This window comes from Homarus americanus, unplaced genomic scaffold, assembly GCF_018991925.1.
Source record: "Homarus americanus isolate GMGI-L3 unplaced genomic scaffold, GMGI_Hamer_2.0 scaffold23617, whole genome shotgun sequence".
In the NCBI taxonomy this organism is placed as follows: domain Eukaryota; kingdom Metazoa; phylum Arthropoda; class Malacostraca; order Decapoda; family Nephropidae; genus Homarus; species Homarus americanus.
In genome coordinates this window covers 6,008,080-6,028,325 of record NW_024720711.1, presented here as the reverse complement: position 1 = coordinate 6,028,325, position 20,246 = coordinate 6,008,080, and the positions used below count along the sequence as shown (strand labels likewise).

Genomic DNA, 20,246 nt, shown 5'->3' with positions numbered 1-20,246 from the left:
ACGACCCTGACGATAACTGGTATGAAGTCTTCACTACCCAGCTGTTGTAGACTATGGAGCCCTACATCAAGGTGTATCACGACAACATCAACACCAGCCGTCAGCAAAGCATTACCGAGTTCTTTGCTCGCAACCCACCACAGCCAGCCCAAGCCAGTGGTAGTGACAGAGACAGTGATGGTGACTTTGAGGGATTTGTCAGGGAGGCACTAATAAGTGTGGATGACAGTGATGAAGAATCACCTGAGGGCCAGTAGCCTGCCCTCTGCCTCGGAACCAGCCTCCATTCCCGTACGCCGACCCATCTCTTCTACTAACGTAAGTGTTAACCTTAACCTTGTTTTTTCTAACCAAACCTACAGTATATTATTCTCTTATTGATTGTTCCCTTCTATATTATGTGTGTGTGCATACCAACATAAAGTTAAGATGTTATTTTTACTAAAACACATATTGTGTCGGGAAAAAGTGGAATTTGGGGGTCGGCCCGGTCTCTATTTCAATTAATCCCATATGTTATGTTGTTCACTTTACGCGTTTCTCGCTTTACGCGGGCCGCCGTGGGTTCAATTGACCGCGTAAAGTGAGGGTTCACTGTAATATTAAATGCTATAATGAGATGTTATTACAGTAATCTCCCCCTTAGCTGTAATAATTGGGTACAGAGCAGTTCCAGCTTAGAAATATCTGGGTACTAGGAAAAATGTTCTCATATATGTACTGTACAATATATTGTAAATAAATAAAATGTACTACTGTACAGTATACAAAACATTTATTTATATACTGTACAGTACTGTACTCACCAGCAGATGCTGTCGTCTTGAGCATGTGATGCAGGAGGGCCAAAAGGTGATATGATATACAGCATGGCCTGCTTTGGCCTGCACCATCTCCTGTAGCAGGTGTTGCAAACTGTCACTGTCCTCTCTCTCGGGAGTAACATAAAGGATTTCCACCCACGATGAAATTCTGGGTGTTGGAGATGGACAGAATGATGACGAGGCATGTGGTAGTAGGTGTGCAATCTCTTGATGGTGAGGGCTGAGGCCAGAAACAATCACCACTGACACTAGACAAACTGCCATAGGAGACAGCACTAGAACACTAGGGGATCTTGGGGGAAGTAGTCCCCCAATCTTATGTGGTTTCATCTTGGTCCTCTTCTGCAGTTCATCAATAGCAACTGCTCTCATCTCCCGAAGGAAGAAGTGGAGGATATCATATGGTGGCTGTAAAATTCAGGAGGGCATCCAGGTGTTCCCTCGCATCTCTAAGACTGGTTGTGGAAACTTCTTCAATTTTATTCTCTCTGTTGCCCTCTTTCCCCCTCCTGTTCTTCTTCATAGGACCTGGTGACACCAGCTGCTATTCAAACAAGGAAATCGGCACTCCACAAATAATTACAGACCGGGGAGCTTGACCAGCATGGTGTGTAAAATATTAAGTCTGAGACCCAAATTAATTTTTTTGAGTGGTACCCAACATGGTGAGCTGCAGGAGGTTTTACGGTTCTTTTAAATAGTTTATGCTGGCTAGAGACGATTTAAGGCGGGGGTACAGTACTAAAATTTGACTGAGGAAACCTTGATATTTATTATGGTATTTAATGGGTGATTAAACGTAACGGGGGCACAACTCCCACTTCTCCCAAAAATAACTTCAAGTGTCTAATAACTCAATATTATCTAACTGATATGAAATGTATTATTTTTTTATTGAATGGCATTACCTGTTCTACATATTATACATATGCCAGGTGCCAGATATACATTATAATCTACAATTTACAAGAAATACTCTTTTTGTCTTAATGGCTCACAAATCAATAAATATTTTCCATGACCATATATGAAACTAACATACCTGAACATGACTCTGGTTTGCCATATATGATTGGGATGTACTAATAACACTACTTGTCATCACATATTATGCCTGAACCACAAAATGGGATAAAACTCTCCTTAATACCTAAGATCTTCGGGTACTTACTTGCCAAATACTGTCAAGTGTTCAAGTCTTTTGACCCCGACTGTACAATCAAAGACAATAGTCGTGTCCCGGTTTTGTCCGAAGATTAAATACAACTCGTGAAACATTATGAGAGCCTCCTACCACAAGGCAGAGCACACCAAAAGTTTAGCCCTTCGGCATATGTTTTCACCAAATTTCACTACACGACTTTTGTCTGTACACATGAGTTCACACGACCCGTGTTGACGGTACGGACATTTACAACCACAACGTCCCTGGCAACTACAGCACACGGATGCAGCAAGGAATTCTGGTATTGGTGAAACTATGGTCAACAGTGGTTTTGACTTTATCATTTGCGACCTAACCAAACATGAATAGATCTGGAAAGACAGGTTGTGGTTGATCAGTCTCGACCCAAATACATTATTGTAAGATAGTGTAGCTCGCTTTACCTGGAGGACAAATGTGTCTTTAGTGGGTGGTAGACTCCAAATGTTCTACTCGCTTACATACAAGTTTGTCCCAAGTTTGTTTAGGTCTTCATGTTTACCAATTTGCTTGCCTTAGACAACATACATCAAATTCTGGGCAACACTGATAATTTCTTGAACTGTTTTAGTTGTTATAGCTGACTGACTTTCAAGCTGCTGACATTTGTATTACTTTTTGTACAATGTATGGGATTCGCTGTATCAGCTGGTAGTGTGGCATCCACTTAGAGAGTATGATCTAAATTATCAAACATAATAATTATCTCAGTTGGAAATATGTTGTACTGTGGGGTATGGGTGGTTTGGTTCTCACTCAGGATGGGATGGAGAAAGGAAACTCCCGATGTGCTCTCTGTATACATGTTGTATTGGATGTACATTGTACAATGCAGCTTGGTGCTGGGAAGGCAGCATGGTTACAAGCGTGATGTAGAGAGAGCTGGTTGGTGAGGGTGCTCAGAGGAGGACAGCTTGTGGGTCGCCATGCTCGCCGGCGGGAGCGAGGGCCGCCAGGCAGGCGGAGGAGGTGTTGCTGGCTGTTTGGTGTAGGTAGAAAAGAGGTAGGTCACCACGAGGTCAGGTCTTATATAGCGGAGGTAGGCGTGGCTTAGTATTTGACCTCCGCTCCGTGGGCGGCACTGGTTGACCCAGACCACGAGGCATACACTGGGGAATTCGTGGGGTCGGCTACGCAGCGACAAACAACGTTTGTAGGGGAGAAATCCACTACAGTACAAACTGCTGCTGCCATCCAAGATAAGACACCACAACGAACGTGACAAGAAAGAAAGAAAGAAAGAAAGAGAAAGAGAGAGAGAGAGAGAGAGAGAGAGAGAGAGAGAGCCTACCTACCTAACTAGTTTGTCTTCCCAATCCCACCCAGCCATCTCCCCATCCCCATTAGTCATCCTGTCCCTTGCAATGTAGTTTCAATATTATACACTATTTGGTAGAGTTAGCCACTAAATTTTGAGTCACTGTCACAGAAAACGTATACAGTTGTACATAATAAAAAAACAAATATTTCACTCTTAAAGGGATAACACGAGATTATTCTCTTCCATAGGGTCGTCTCGGAAAGCTCGTGTGTGTGCTACAATATAATAAAACTAAAATTAATATTATTTCCATTAAGATAACAAATGAAACTTATTTTCTGCTTTCATGAAGATTATCATAGCTTGAACTTCTAACACCAGTGATAGATTTTATAATAATGATAATAATAATCTTGATAGTTGCCTAATAATGATGGTAACCTCTAGTGTCCTATATTTACTGAAATAAACATATGAAAAATTAGCACTTGTAGAATGTCACATGGTATTATTATATATTATTCCAACGCCAGATGCTCACCAGCTGGTAACTAAGGAGAGAGCGTCCCTAGCAACGGGGCGACAACAACAAACCCCTGACTGTTCCACACCAGGTTAGAGTAACGCATTAATTAATTTATTTTACAGCCAATATTCAATACTATATAACTGGTTCAAATAGATTTTTTAAATTGTATATTCTCTATGAAAATGCATATAAATCCTTGAATCTCTAAAACTTGCATGAAAATATTTCCTGTTGGATGCTTGGTTGGCAGCAGGTTAAGCAACATTAACAACCTTACAAATAATGATGGAATAACCGCCCAGATACTTCCTCTTCCACACAAGTATCGTCGACGTAGACTCACTATCCGCAGACATAAAACTGTCTTAACTCACACTAGGCTAAGATACCGACCTCCCCAGCAAGTCTCTGGGGAGGAGATTTCCCCATACTTCTCACCCTGTAAACTGTGTAATGATCTCAGTCAACTCCCTACACCACTAGTACCTTGGTTGTCCTACTGTCAGACACCTGCCGTAGGGAGATAGTCACTAACCATAATATTACTACCAGCTTATACTTGATAACTTTATTTTACTTCGGTTTAGTTCAACTCTTCGCCACTGATCGGCTCGTTAGCCACTTAATTGGGCGGTCGGTCACGTCTCTGTTACACACTGTTGGCAAGTACTGGGCACGTCCTGGCTCCATGATGATGTATTTGTACCTGCGTCAGTGTTAGTCAAGTCTGAACCTGAATGAGTTCACGCTCGGTGCCGTCACACAATTTGGTGATGGTAAATTTTACTTTACTAAAATTGGTTATGACTCACCTAGAATTGTGCCTGACCGCTGAGTCTTCTACTATGTTCAAATTAATAAAAATGGTTGTCTTGACATGAATTATTATTACAGTAACCAGGTTCAGATACTGTATTTTGAAACATAATTACAAAGATACAATTCCACAAACACAACAGCATAGGGACGTTCATAATTTTTTTAAAGGAATATCCCGCCCGGGCACAGGTAATCGACCCACAACGGGGCCGCGGGGGTCAATAAGAATGAATAAATTAAAGGAGAAAAGAAGTAAGTAGCCTAAGTTATTCTACACCACGAAGGTGTTGCGTAATAAAATGAGGTTAAATTTTAGAAGTTAAAACCATAATTTACTGGATGTAACCATATGTCATGATTCAAATTCAATATGAGTTGTGATTTACTGAGAAATTTTGAGCAGATATTTCACAGCTGGACGACCATCTGGAGGAACGACGAGGACAGCAGCGAAAGATCATGTCGAAGCGCGAGGACAAGAAGGAGGCGGGCGAGGACGTGGAGCTGGAGGGTGCCGAGACCCTCCTGGCGAGGCTACGTCGTCAGTATCGCATGATGGAGAGGAACAGACGACAATATCACGACGAGGCCACTGTTCTCCTGGGTCGACAGAGGTGAGACATCCCTCACTGTATACTTTGTATACTTTGTAGCTGTCATCATCGTGTGGGTGAGTTTAGTAGGCCTCACTCTTGGCTTCCCTGACCTGTACATTTATTTTTTCAAGAGTGACATTATACAGCCAATGACTAATTCTTGTTCACTCTGTGTTTCACTCTTGCCAGCCTTTCCTTCATGACTTAGGGTGGGTGTGAAGTCAAAAGCAACACAGACTCTCTCATCATTCACTGTCATTCAGTTACTCCTGCTGCTACAGAGTTCCTCCGTACCATAAAATGAGCACGATAATTTCATCTGGGTTCCTTCTGTTGCTGTTATCACAAACCAGTGTTAAATGATGACCATAAACAGTTAGTTGAGACATAGAGTATATCAGCACTTTATTAAATATTTGGAATTACTTCTTTGTGAACATCACAATCCAATTATTAATCACTATCTGTTCATAAAAAGTCTTAATATTGGACATAAGTGTTAAAGCTGTCGACCAAATATTTCTTACATAAGAAAGTTAAGAGCGATACAAATTTCTCCACACCAAACACATCAGCCAATTACCTTTTCCTCAAAAATTATCTAAAAAATAGCATGAACACCAATGAATACCAAGTGTCCAGTAGATGTAGCAAATGTTGTTAGACGAGTTGTGTTGACAAGTGTCGGGTTAGCACATAAACAAACAGACCCACACAAGGTATGTGACATCCCTTCATCAAAAACAAACCTAAAGGTTAATATGAACAACATGAAACGCACCTTCCTCCTCCAGGAAGATACTACGTGATCTGCAGAAGGAAAAGGGGGAGCTGGAGGGACTTTTGTCCGCCATGGCCACCTCCCAGAACGAGACGCGAGACAACAAAACCGTGACCACTTTGGCCAGCACCCTAGACCGCCAGGCCAAGTACAATGAGCTCATAGACCAAGAAAAGGACAAGGTGGGTGGCCTCGACTTTTTAGGTTCGGAGGACAGGTGCAGCCATTATCTAACATGGAATAGTGTTTTTGTCAGTCCAGGATGCCATAAGATTGTCAGCCCTTGACAGTATAACACTGTCAGTCTTAGACCCCGTGCAAAACTGTCAGGCTAGTATCAACCTAGGACTTCGTATAACACTGCCACCCTCCACAGATCAAAGATTTGGACACAAGCATCGCGGCGGCAGAGAAGCGCCTACGTGAGAGTCGACGTCGAGTACCATCCGCCAGGCAGCTGGAGTCACGCAGGATGGTTGCCATCAACGCTAACAAGGCTCTCCAGAACCGCATCCAACAGGTAGGTGACGGTCGCCCTGAATGCCGAATATTAGACAATGGTTGATGGGTGATGGATAACAGGCGATGGATGATGGGTGATGGCTATTAAGTGGTGGATGATGGATGATGGATAAATAAGGAATATCATCACTTCACCACACCAGCCAGGTGAGTGGGGTAAACAGTGCCACCAGTCAGTACGGCAGCACCACAAATCGAGAATGGGAAGATAGACAACATTAAAACTCGATAGATAAGAGTGTGGTAGCCTTAACTACTTCTGTACCCACTATGCTTATTAGGTGAAGAGGTCAAAGTTAAGCTGACAAAAATGCACCATTAAGCGTGAGGTGACATCACGCTTGAATGTAATAGAATTCTACCAAACTGAGTCCAGAACATATTATTATTTTTATTATTATTATTATTATTATTATTATTATTATTATTATTATTATTATTATTATTATTATTATTATTATTATTATTATTATTATTATTACTATTATTATTATTATTATTTCAGGCTACGGTGCGGCTGAACGCGGTGTTGGCAGACAACCGCGTCTTGAGGTCCACCTTGGAGAATCTACTGAAGGAACGAGACAAGTTTATGCTGCAGGTGAGGCCAGAGTGAGGTGATCATGAAACTTCAGAACATTCAGTCAGTGTCGGTTTAATGTTCATCTGCTTAACGTTCATCTGCTAAACGTACACCTGCTTAACGTTTACCTACTAAACGTACACCTGCGTAACGTACACCTGCGTAACGTACACCTGCTTAACGTATATCCAGTTTACGTACAGGTTTTCAGGGAGGCTAAGTACCACTGAGGTATTGTTGACGAGAATTATTATGATAATCTTCCCTGAATCACTGAACCGTGATTAAGGTAGACGATCCCAAAGTTCATTCTTAAAGGCATACGAAGCTGTGGAATTTATTCATAATAAACAGAAGTGTCTTGTCTGTAGACAGTATCGACCTGACCTGACCTAACCTAACATGACCTGTCCTGCAGGCCCAGCGGTTGGAGAAACAACTGGCGGCGACGGTCAAGAGGAAAAGCGACATTATGGATCAGGTCACTAAGGCTTATTCAGAGAGGTAGGTCACCATGGCTCATTCAGAGAGGCAGGTAACCAAGGCTTACTCAAAGAGGTAGGTCACCAAGGCTTACTCAAAGAGGAAGGTCAAAGGTCAACTTTCTAAGAGCCACTGTTTGCCCGTGCTGGCGCTGGTATTATGGTATGGGCCTTAGAAACAAAACTATCGGGCGACAAACACTGTAAGACCTGACTCAAAGTATAATACAAATTTAGTAAGACCTATCGATCTATCTGTCCAACAAACACTAAGAGTTATCACCCCTGACCCACTGGTGGTCCGTCTAGGGGCCTGAAGAATATCAGATTTAAGATGTCAAGGTGTTTTCCCCAGGCTGAACTTAACCATCTCGCTGATCCTTGGCTGCCTACAGGGACGAGGCACAGACCAAGATGCGTGCCCTGAAGGAGAGAGCTGAGAGGGATTCCCAGCAGTACACGCACGAGCTGAAGAAGTTACAGCGAGCCCTCGACCACCAGAACCACCTCAGGGCCTTCGTCGCCACCATCTCTGCCGGCGAGGACGAAGATGCCAGTCACCAGCGTCTTGAAGGTGAGTGTTGCCGTGACATTCTGATCTGTGTGTTGTAGTGTTGTATCCACGTGTAACTTTTAACATATCCACACGTGTAAGTTATAATATATCCGCACGTGTTGTAATATATCCTCACGTGTGTATTATACGTGACAGGTGAGGGGGGTGAGCCACGGGGACCAGAACAGACACTGGCCACGTACAGAGCTTCCGTGGCCCACCTGAGTGAGATGAGTGGTGAGGGCTCAGTGGACACCTTGGTCAGTAATTACCTGCAAGCCGAGAATGACAACTATACTCTGTTTACCTACATATCCGACTTGAACAATGAGGTAATTACACACACACACACACACACACACACACACACACATACACACACACACACACACGCACGCGTACTACCTTGATACAACTCATATATTGTATCACCTAAGTCGTCCCCTTCTATTTTGTTGTATCATTAATTGTATTCTACTGTATTGTATTAGGTTGAATTATACTGTATTATGGTGCACTGTACTATACTGTATTATAGAGTACTCTTTCTGTGTGTGTGTGTGTGTGTGTGTGTAGGTCACCAGCTTGACGGCGGAGGTTCGTCGTATCCGTCAACAGATTGAAGAGACGCGAGGGAAAGGCGCCGATAAGGAACGGAACTCACAACGTACTGTCTCTCAGCTACAGGTATGTCTCTCTACTGTCTCTCAGCTACAGGTATGTCTCTCTCTCTCTCTCTACTGTCTCTCACACCATATTGTTTCTCAGCTACAGGCAAATCTCTCTCTCTCACCCTCCGCATGTCTCCATCACAGACGGAGGTGAGAGAGACGGAGGAAGCCTTGGAGATTTTAGAAGGAGACCTGAGGAGGGCAGAAGACACCCTGACGGAGATGAAGACGGCCACCCAAGAACTGTTCGACCTTCTGCAGTGTGACGCTCAACCCATAATAGCTATCGTGGGTATGTGATGTGGATATGTGACGTAATATGATGTGGATAGGTGACGTAATGTGATGTGGGTATGTGACGTATGTGATGACGTGGATATGTGATGTGGGTATGTGATGTGGATGTGACGTAATGTGATGTGGGTATGTGACGTATGTGATGACGTGGATATGTGATGTGGATGTGACGTAAAGTGATGTGGATAGGTGACGTAATGTAATGTGGATATGTGACGTAATGTGATGTGGATAGGTGACGTAATGTGATGTGTGCATGTGACGTGGGTATGTGACGTAGGTATGTGATGTGGATAGGCGACGTAATGTGATGTGGGTAGGTGACGTGATGTGGGTATGTGATGTGGGTATGTGGCGTGGGTATGTGATGTGAGTATGTGAGGTAGGTATATGATGTGGGTATATGATGTGGGTATTTGACGTGGATAGGTGATGTGGCGATGTGAGGTGGGTAGTGGTATTATCCCCATGTATTATTATTATTATTATTATTATTACCTGTATATTCGTGCAGGTGGGGGAGAGATCACCAGCGCCAGTGTGTCAGTCTATCTGTCAGTAGTGGAGCAGCGTGTCCATGAACTATTGCAGCTACGTCAGTTCCTGCTGACGGAGGACCTCTCACCTGGGGCTGCCGCGGCGCTCGGGGAGGACGCCGCCGCCCGCGATGACGTCAGCGAGGGACGGTCGTCGTCAGCGTCGTCTGCCAAAGTGGTGGTGCCTCTTGGGAAGCCTCAGTAAGTATGAGAGAGAGAGAGAGAGAGAGAGAGAGAGAGAGAGAGAGAGAGAGACTCTTCAGTAAGTGTCATATTTAACTCTTAAGCAACACTACAACACTTATAATAATGTAAAGTAATGCCTGGTATTATATTTGACATCATTCACGTCTACATGAACCATGTTCACCCATGCGTCCCACCAAGAGACTGACTGTCAGGCTTATCATGTCGGCAATAATTTTACGTTTGGGGAAATACTGTGACAGAGAGTAATGACAAGACTCAACCAATCTGTGAAAGTTATGTTGAGATAGAATAATTTTAGGCATTTGTTTCAGGAGTAATTGTGTGTGTAGCCCTCAACAGTACTACACTCCCTTGCCTGTGTACATACTGTAGGTGTATTAAGTGTACTGTAGTGTGATGGTGTTGTCTGCTCTCCCTCCCTCCCTCCCATTACATAATAGTTAGTGTTACCTCAGTCACTCCCACTTATAAGGTGTATTTTTTTCCAAGCTCAGGTGTGATAAATGTTAGTTGCAAATATCTATATATCACACTTGAGGTTTACGAAATTCACACACACACACACACACACACACACACACACACACACACAGTACAAGAAACATTAACCATCCTTTAGATCTCATATAATAATGTCCATCCATTTTACTTCTTTGTTTCTACGTAGTTTACCTCACCACCTTCCCTCATACCTCAGTGTGTAAACCTCACTCCAGTGATTATTTACTTACCTTCCTTATTATTTATTTATCTACCTGTCTAATTACTTGCCTGAGTGTCTACTTACCTATCTGTCTATTGACCTGCCTGATTGTCCACTTACCTATCTCTCTACTTACGTTCCTGATTGTCTACTTACCTACCAACATGTATTACTTCCCTGCCTGACTGCCTGTTCACCCCCACCAGGCTGACCCACACGGCTCACACCAACGACGAGGAGTCAGCCAACGGAGGTCCTCTGACACACGGTGACTTGCTGGCTAACATGAGGCGGTTCATCCCTGATACTGGCGACCACTAACCGTGTACTGTACGTCATCCCTTGTACGTCAACCACCCATGTATGTCAACCCAACCATGTACGTCAACCACCCATGTATGTCAACCCAACCATGTACGTCAACCACCCATGTATGTCAACCCACCCATGTACGTCAACCACCCATGTATGTCAACCCACCCATGTATGTCAGCCCACACTCATGTATACACACACACACACACATACGTCACCTAGCGAGAACGTAGATGTATATTTTCACAGCTATATGAGAACTGACAGGGGTGTGGTACTGGTAGTGTAAGTGTTGCATCAAGCCTCTTCTTGCAATAGTGTTTTTGGTGATGGTAAGGCTGTACAGTACAACCACCACGTAAACAGCTCACCCGAATTTCACGCTGAGTGGCTGGCCTCAGTAACGTGGGGACTTGTAAACACACTTGAGTTACCGTGAGTGACCTACCTGGTATGCATATAGTACACAGGTGCGAGGTCTACTGAAGTATACTGTAGGACTGTACTATATGGTATACTGTGTCATATGTAGGTTGATATTGGAAATATCTTGTAAATAAATATATGTTATAATTGGTACATACACAAGTTGTACTATATTTTGGAAGCATGTGTTAATTTTTAGTATATAGGTAAGTTGTATTGTACTTAAGAAACAGATACAGTATTTTATAATTATGACACAATGTACATGTTACTTTATATATATATATATATATGTGTTAAGTTATTTTATATTTCTTTACTTTGACAATAATTTAACCGACCACGGATAACAAGGACGTCTGTCTGTATTTTGTTAACATATTCTTTCGTGGTGTTGTACTTTGAAACAACTTTGAGATATTGTCACAAACACACACACACATGACAGTGATGGTGGTAATGGTTGGTGATTGTGTTGGTGATGGTGGTGATGGTGGTGGTGATGGTAGTGGTGGTGGTGTGGTGGTTGTGATTGTGGTGCCCTGCCAACAATAAGCGTCCAACATTAGGTGTCCAGTGGTATCATGTTGTGTCACCAGTGTCATGCTGTTTCACCAGTGCCATGTTGTGTCACCAGTGTCATGTGTGTTACAGGTGTCATGCTGTTTCACCAGTGTCATGTGTGTTACAGGTGTCATGCTACTTTGTTAAGGTGTGACGCTAATATCACGCTGTGTTATGCTACGTCACGCTTGGTAACACTCCAGTAACGAGGTAACTGATGGTAATGAAGTGACTGAAGATAACCTAACCAAACTTAACCTAAGAATTACACTGAGACTCTTACCTTAACGAGATACTGTACTGTACTGTACTGTACTGTACTGTATTGTATGTCAAATGGACATTTACAAAGAAACTCTTCTTTAGCGAGATACTATACTATACAACTGAACATTATTAAGGAGACAAAATCAAACACGGTGAAAGTTTGTAATCCAGGCAGAGAGTTCCTAATTGTTCCTACGTTCACGATGTTCTGGTTACGAGTTGAGAGAACACGTTTAGTTACGATAATCTCTGAGTAGTGACCACGTCGTCTTAGTGTTGGAAAGTGAAACAGTGAACTTTTATATAACATTAAAGAGAGAAACTCAACTTAGGAATCTTTGAGAACCATGTGAACCAGCCATCTCCTGTTAGGGTAATATTTTGAAACACACACACATACACACATATATATGCACACACACACACACACACCCAATAATAATTAACCCTAATACCATTGTACCACATTTAAAGGTGCTTTATACCCCCATTACATTAGACAAATAGAAATGATAAATGTTGATGCAAAATATTCTGTCTTCTGTAAAATGACACAACAATTTCATCTTTGATACATTAATGTGTGTGTGTGTGTGTGTGTGTGTGTGTGTGTGTGTGTGTTTGTCCACTAACCCGCAGGACTGAGAGGCTGAAGGAACTGGTGTGAGAAAGAGAGAGAAATGTCTTGATCAAAAATGTCTTTTTCACGTCGCAAATCTTCACACTTTCGCGGACAATTATCTACGGACACAGAGGCGGAGGGGAGGGGGGGTGATGAGTGAGAAGGGGGGTGTTAAGGGGTGAGAAAGGAGTTGTGGGTGAGAGATGAGATGGTAAGGTAAGGGGTGAGAAGGTGTGATTTTTGGGTGAAGGGAGAGGTGGAGGAGGAGGAGGGGGTGTTGGGTGACTAGTGAAAATGGGATGGAGAGAAGCTATGGGAAGGGGAGAGAGAGAGAGAGAGAGAGAGAGAGAGAGATTGGTGGAGGAGGAATGGAGGAAGGAAGGAAGGAAGGAAGGAAGGTCAGCCATGGTAACGTACAGAACAGGTCATTATGAGTTATTGGTTCCTCGTTTTGGTCTGAGATAAATTAATTGCCTTTTTAGCTGTCATTATATTGAGACCTACTTCCTCTTGAGCTTCACTGTGGCATAGCAGCAGCATGTTAGTGTGGCGAAGAATAAACTTGTACCCCTTGTACCTTGGTAATACAGTCCTCAAACGCGAACAAAATACTAAATTCTTCGGAGTTATTGTTGATGAGAAACTTAACTGGATAAACCACATACAAGCCAGTCACAGTAAAGTCAATAAACAGTGCGGTATCATGTATCACACTCGACAGCCACTCACTCTCACAGCAAAGAAGGAAATCTATTATGATCTCGTTTACCAACACCTGATACACTGTCACACACTATGGGGGGCTTCTGGCTCTTTAATAACCCAATCCCTGGTTACTGCACATAAGAGAGTTGTGCGGACAATGACCTACTTGAAAACAAAACAAAACAGATCAGTGATCTGGATCACAAACGAAAAATTTGCTAAATTGAAAATGTTAAAATTCGAGGATATTAACACCTACTGCTGTGCCCTATTGGTTACAAATCTGTCAATCACTTGCTTGACAACAATTGTTTTCAGTTCCGGAATAATCAGAGATACAACTTAAGGCACCAAGAGCTACTAAGACCACCCCCCATGAGCTCCTTTCAGTCCCAGACCTCAGTAAAATATCATGGTGTGAAGGTGTGGAACAACTTGCCTCCACCCATCCGAGCAAAGACGACGCTCCCTTACTTTAAATCTTCTCTTAAAAAATATCTATTGTCTAAGTATTAATATTTTTTGTAATACCTACTTTATATACCTGCTTTTATTGTACCATCAAAACCGTTTTATCAGAAATTATCATGTAGATAGATAAGAAATTAACATTGCAAAAAGCATATTTGCCAACTAGACAATCCTGACAGCTCTGTCATTTTGTTCAACCTTAATACTGTACAACCCATGTTGTACTGCCTCCCCATTATATTTATGTTTTTCAATCCCACTGTAGCTTATGTATATGCATGTAATATAGAAGTAAAAAAAAAGTAATAATAAAAAAAAAAAAAATAAATAAAAAAAATATATATTGAAGTGATAACCGTGGTAACATTATGAAATGTTCTTATTACCACCATGCTATTGTACTATTCCAAATGATACTAAATGTTACATAATACTTCCTTGAGATAAATGTATAGTATATATCAGGTGCCTACAAGAGAGCTCAGTTTCTCAACTGGCTCAGCCATGTTAATATTGTTATTATTATCGACTCTGTATCTGTGTTTTTCTGGCAAAATAAACTGTTTCAATCAATCAATGGGAGTGTGTTCTGCATTGCTGCAACAGGTGACGTCATTAGGCAAGGCTTCGAATCGGCGTAACAGTACTAAAAATAACCCCCCCCCACACACACACACACCTCCCTAACAATGAAACATCCAAAGAGAGAGAGAGAGAGAGAGAGAGAGAGAGAGTGTGTCATAGCCCCAATAAGAAACCAATCACGTCACGTCCCAGAACCGAGTCTACCAACCACAACATACGAAATATTCCTCATAAAATCTCAGCGTATAAGTTATTGGTTGTTGAGTAGAACAGTACAGTATTGGGAAACAGACTACCAGCGTCCTTCACGTCGAGGCGCCTCACTTAACACACAGTTGCCAAAGTGAGGAATGTTTATTGCGTCCAATAATTTATCGTTTCTCAGGTAAATTTGTTTCGAAATGTCTGAAATGTAGTAGTTTGTTAAGAAATTGTGCTACAACCTGTATGGGTATTTAAACGATACTACTACTATTACTAATAATACTTCCAATACTACTACTACCACTACTACTACTGGAAGAAGCAAATTATGATAACTAAAAATTAAAACTTGAGACGACACTGATGTACAGTACACTTTATAGTGAAAAGGGTGGCGGTGGTGGTAGTAAGGGTAGTAGCAGGAATAGTGGTCGTCACGGTGGTATTCGGGGTGGTAGGGGTGGTGATAGTAGAGATAGTGGTGGTGGTGGTAGTAATATTAGTGGTGGTTATGTTGATAATAGTTGTGGTAATAGTAGTAGTAGTGATAGCGGTATCAATTGTGTTAGGGTTGATGGTAGTAGTACTGATGGTGGTAGTGGTAGTTGTAGTCGTGGTAATGATAGTGTTAGAGGCAATAAATTAAGTATTTTACAACATTTACCACAATATGACGTCAAGTAACTGGTGGTAGTAATGGTAGTGATGGTAATGGTGGTGGTATGGTTGGGTAGTGGAGGGGGTGGCAGGGGGTGGTTGTGGTGAGTCAGGGCAAAGGTGTGTCGGGTGGTGGCTGGGGTGTGGGGCTAGGGTGTGTCAGGGGCGGCTAGGGTGTGTCAGGGGGTGGCTGGGCGGTGTCTGAGGGGAGGGGGTGACTTCAGATATATAAAAAGCGTCACTGGTGTATATTAGTCCAGTTCACATTCAGACTCTCATACTGTTTGGTCGCCTGGGGTTGGTCTGCGGCGATCCTGGCATAGGTACGTCTGCATGGCCCTACTGCAATATTTTTAGTTATTATAACAGTGTGTGTGTGTGTACTAGTATTTAACCCAAAAATTCCTAATATAATAATAATAATAATAATAATAATAATAATAATAATAATAATAATAATAATAATAATAACTAGACGTGATGTAACCTGCACTATAAGATGGGCCTTCAAGTATCTGGTCAAAATTAGCAAATTCAACAATAATTTTTGATAACTTAGGAAAACTTCTTACCAGGGGGTAGTGGAAGGGGGGGGGGAGGGTGTGGGGGTTAGTGAACTGGCGGTGGTGATTCGGGTAGTGGGAGTAGTGGCACGGTGGTAGTTAGGGTAGTGGCGGTGGTGGTTGGGACAGTGAAGGTGGTGACTGGGGTAGTAGTTGGGGTAGTGTGTTCAGGTAGTTATTCACCAAGAGTCACCACCTACAAGGTCACCAAGACACCACATTAGCTACAGGAGAGTTAGGAAGGGAAAGGGGGGACGGGAGGAGGTGTTACGGGGGGAAGAAGGACTGCTGACGACACAACACAACTGCTGACGACACAACACAACTGTTGACGACACAACACAACTGCTGACGACACAACACAACTGCTGACGACACAACACAACTGCTGACGACACAACACAACTGCTGGCGACCCCATCTTCATACTTTTCTGTTAGTGAATACCAATCTTGATTGACTGACTAAGTGAGAGTTGGACTAACTGTACTAAATGGATGACTGACTTTACCTGGTAAGGAACTAAATGACTGAATGTGCGACTGACTTTCTGAGCGAGAGACTTACTGACTGACTGAGATGGATGAGTGAGTGACTGATTTACTGAATGGTTAATGGATGACTGACTGAAGTAAATGACAGGATTAAGCTGGATCATTATCTACAGGTACTAATTCCTCTCTACAGTAACAGCAGCATCACAGCAGCAGCAGCAGTAGCAGCAGTAGCACTATAGCACCAGTAAGAGCCACAGCATCAAGGACAGCCTTATCCTTAACAACAGTACCACACTAGTACTATACTACCAGTACCACCAGCACAGTACCACCACTACTGGTACCACCACTACCACCACCACCACTACTGATACCACCACTACCAGTATCACCAGCACAGTACCATGGCCGCAACAACAGTAACTATAGGAACACTCGGGGCTGGTCTCGCGGCTGCCACCCTCGCTGGGGCAGTTGGTCTCGGTCTCGCTGGTCTGGCCCTCTACGGCGCCAGCGGCAGGTCTGGCGGAAATCGTGGTTATGGCGGCTACAGCCACCATGGCGGGTATGGCGGGGGACACCATGGTGGCAGCTATGGCTACCATAGGCGCCGTCGTTCGCCAGAGGAAGACTCGGCGGCGCTGGAGAACTTGATGGAGGTGATCCGGGCGGAGGACGTGTCCGGGTGTGGGAGACGCCTAGTGTGTGAGCTGGCGGCCAACAACCAGCAGAGTCTTACTGTAGAGGAACTCTCCATACTCAACCTGGTGGGGTGAGTAACTCTCCATACTCAACCTGGTGGGGTGAGTAACTCTCCATACTCAACCTGGTTATGTGAGTAACTCTCCATACTCAACCTGGTGGGGTGAGTAACACTTCATAGGTAACAGCTGGTGGCAGAGTAGATATAAACGGGTCTGGTATCCCGCTGGTCCAAGGTTCGAGCCCCGGCTTGGAGATTCTAAGTTTCGTCTGTGATTCACACGCAACACACACACAACTATACAGTACATGTCACTTAACTTAATCTTTTACTAGAGAAATAAACAGAATCGAATCATCACAAGATTAGACACGCCAGCATATTTCACCTGAAGACTAATCATCCTAACGCTAACAAACATACACGTGGTCTGCAGGTATCCACGTTTGTTATTGCTTCAGTAATCTCTCTGGAATCAGTTTCCACTGAGGTGATTTTTACCACCACGAACCGTGTTACGAGATGTCAGTTCACTGTTTACGTTCACTTCTTCATTAAAAACATTATACTATCCAAAGAGCAACATGAAGTTTGTTTATGTTAATTACATCACAAAAAGGGTCTTTTGAGACCAATTGTTATCGTGATGGTGACGTCATACGGCTCTGAAGACAAGTTTGTTTACAGTGGTGACGTCATTGATGGTATATATTAACTGGACTATTATTTCGTCCCCAACAGGTCGTCGGTGAAGCCCGGGGAGGGAGTCCTGCCTCGAGGGGCATCTCAGGAGTACAAGGAGGCTCGGGGACTTGGGGAGGCGGGCGGGGACTGTGACAAGGTCTTCCCCAAGTGTCCCCTTACCGGTGCCCAACTCATGGGCGCCGTCATGGCTTACCTCCCATGAACCCAACAAGCCTGAGGATCGCAAGTCGTAGAGTGTTGGAAAAATGCCACGGACAAAACCGCTGACCCTTTTGTTTTTACGAGGACATGAAGCAACCTAACCTAACCAACCTAAGTTAATCTAACCTAATCCAACGATAGGTCTGGTGTCGTCTACTTTCATAAAATAATAATAATAATAATAATAATAATAATATAAAAAATAAGAACATGGCTTGGCAGTCTTATTCGTGGTACTTTACTAACACTGCACGTACAGTACAGCCAGCAGCGTTGGGTCCCTGTGAGAGGAGTCGTCCACACAGACATCAGCTTCTCCCCGGAGGAATTTCAGCCACAATTATTTATTTTTATTTATTTATAATTACGATCCACAAGACGAATTCATTATTATGGTAACTTAAGATAGTGTTGTGTAAGAAACTGTTGGTCTTCTTTGTCACTTCCTCAAACATTTTCTATCTTCATTACCACAAAATGTTGGACAAGTTTATGTTTTCATCATAAATTATCCCAAACTGTAGTGAACCCCTCCATCTAACGAACTATGTGGAGAGGAAAGTCCATTATATCGAAGGTCCTTTAAATGTGAAACCCACCATCTAACGGATAATATGGAAAGAAAGAGAGAGAGAAAGTCCCTTATATGGAGGGTTCACTGTAACACATAAGTAACTTAAACAATGTCGCCTGTTGTTGATAGGTCCACCCTGTCTTACCTATTCGTCTATAGTCTTCCACTACCTCACACAATAAACAAACGAACTGAAGGACTTACGATTCTCTTTTTTTTTTTTTATATATAACATTATATACCTTATGACGATGTTTACAGCCTTACAGAAACTTTATAGTCAGCACGTCAAAAATTGTGGGCTAATTTTTTACCTCTGCGATACGGAGAAAAAGAGACAGAAAGAGATAGTGAAAGAGAGAGAGAGAGAGAGAGAGAGAGAGAGAGACAATATAAGGTTAATGATACAATGGTAAAAGTGTGTGATGACTCGACTCTCCTGGGAACACTGTGAAGTTCTGTCACTCACTACCACTCACTACCAGTCACTGTTACTCACTACCAGTCACTGTCACTCACTACCAGTCACTGTTACTCACTACTAGTCACCACCACTGACTGTCACTCACCACCATCACTTACTGTAACTCACTACCACTCGCTACCAGTCACTGTCACTCACTGTGGGGTAACTCTCCATACTCAACCTGGTGGGATGAGTAACTCTCCATACTCAGCCTGGTGGGGTGAGTACCACTCCATATTCAACCTGGTGGGGTGAGTAACTCTCCATACTCAACCTGGTGGGGTGAGTAACTCTCCATACTCAGCCTGGTGGGGTGAGTAACTCTCCATACTCAACCTGGTGGGGTGAGTAACTCTCCATACTCAACCTGGTGGGGTGAGTAACTCTCCATTTCTTTAAAAATGTTACCAACAGTGTCGCCAACTAAGAGACAGCACCACGTTCCTCATTTATATTTCCTGGTACAACTTTCAGATAAAAAAAAAATCAAATCAACGTCAAATTGCTCGAGACAACGTTGCTAAATTTCTCGCACAGGCTACGTGGTTGTGGGCGGGTGTGACAGCTGGATATATTGTCTTCATATCTCAAAGAAAACTAGGAAAGTCACCATTACAAATGACAAAATCTGAGTTTTTCATATCTTTGAAATTGAAATGTACAATACACCTGTAACACTTGTGTATCACGTAGCTGTAAAATTATGTAGTATTTTTATGTATTTTCAAAATCATGTATCTACTTATTTAAAAAGCCTGAAAAATATTTCCATGGGATGTACTTTTCACTCAAGTCACCTCAACTTCCGTGACTGAACAATAGTAATGACAGGCAAATTGTTATTCAGATGCGAGTTAACATCACCGGAATTCAGTTCGTAAATGTTGGTAAATCCAAGTTAAACTCTTCTAAATGGACGTAAATTTGTTGTTCATTGTATATATCTCAATATAACTCAATCCCTATAGATCTATATTAAGTACAAATACATCATACTGTTACTAGTAATGTTGTAAAGAAGATGATTGAAACAAAATTAATACACTCCTTAAGGCTGTCAGACGTGTGTATTAAGATTGTCTATAATCTTGTCATATGAAAGTTTGTTTACAGTAGTGACGTCATCGATGGTATATATAAAGTTCAG

At 42.6% G+C, this 20,246-nt stretch overlaps 2 protein-coding genes across 3 annotated transcripts; both read left to right on the top strand.

Moving 5' to 3' along the window:
• The first annotated feature begins 4,943 nt into the window (after positions 1–4,943).
• LOC121860833 (coiled-coil domain-containing protein 63-like) lies at positions 4,944–11,740 on the top strand. Its single transcript, XM_042358221.1, has 11 exons — positions 4,944–5,251; positions 6,028–6,196; positions 6,391–6,534; positions 7,042–7,137; positions 7,538–7,623; positions 7,997–8,175; positions 8,314–8,489; positions 8,734–8,844; positions 8,973–9,120; positions 9,640–9,862; positions 10,781–11,740. Exons 1-11 carry the CDS (start codon positions 5,097–5,099, stop codon positions 10,893–10,895), a joined length of 1,602 nt encoding a protein of 533 aa, XP_042214155.1. The 5' UTR covers positions 4,944–5,096; the 3' UTR covers positions 10,896–11,740.
• Positions 11,741–15,644: 3,904 nt separating this feature from the next.
• Positions 15,645–18,832, top strand: LOC121860805. Of its 2 annotated transcripts, XM_042358191.1 has the most exons (3): positions 15,645–15,713; positions 16,641–17,222; positions 17,895–18,832. In XM_042358191.1, exons 2-3 carry the CDS (start codon positions 16,855–16,857, stop codon positions 18,058–18,060), a joined length of 534 nt encoding a protein of 177 aa, XP_042214125.1. In that variant the 5' UTR covers positions 15,645–15,713; positions 16,641–16,854; the 3' UTR covers positions 18,061–18,832. The 2 variants fall into 2 exon arrangements, with proteins under 2 accessions (XP_042214125.1, XP_042214126.1); XM_042358192.1 differs by lacking the exon at positions 15,645–15,713 and having other exon boundaries at positions 16,621–17,222.
• Positions 18,833–20,246: the final 1,414 nt, after the last annotated feature.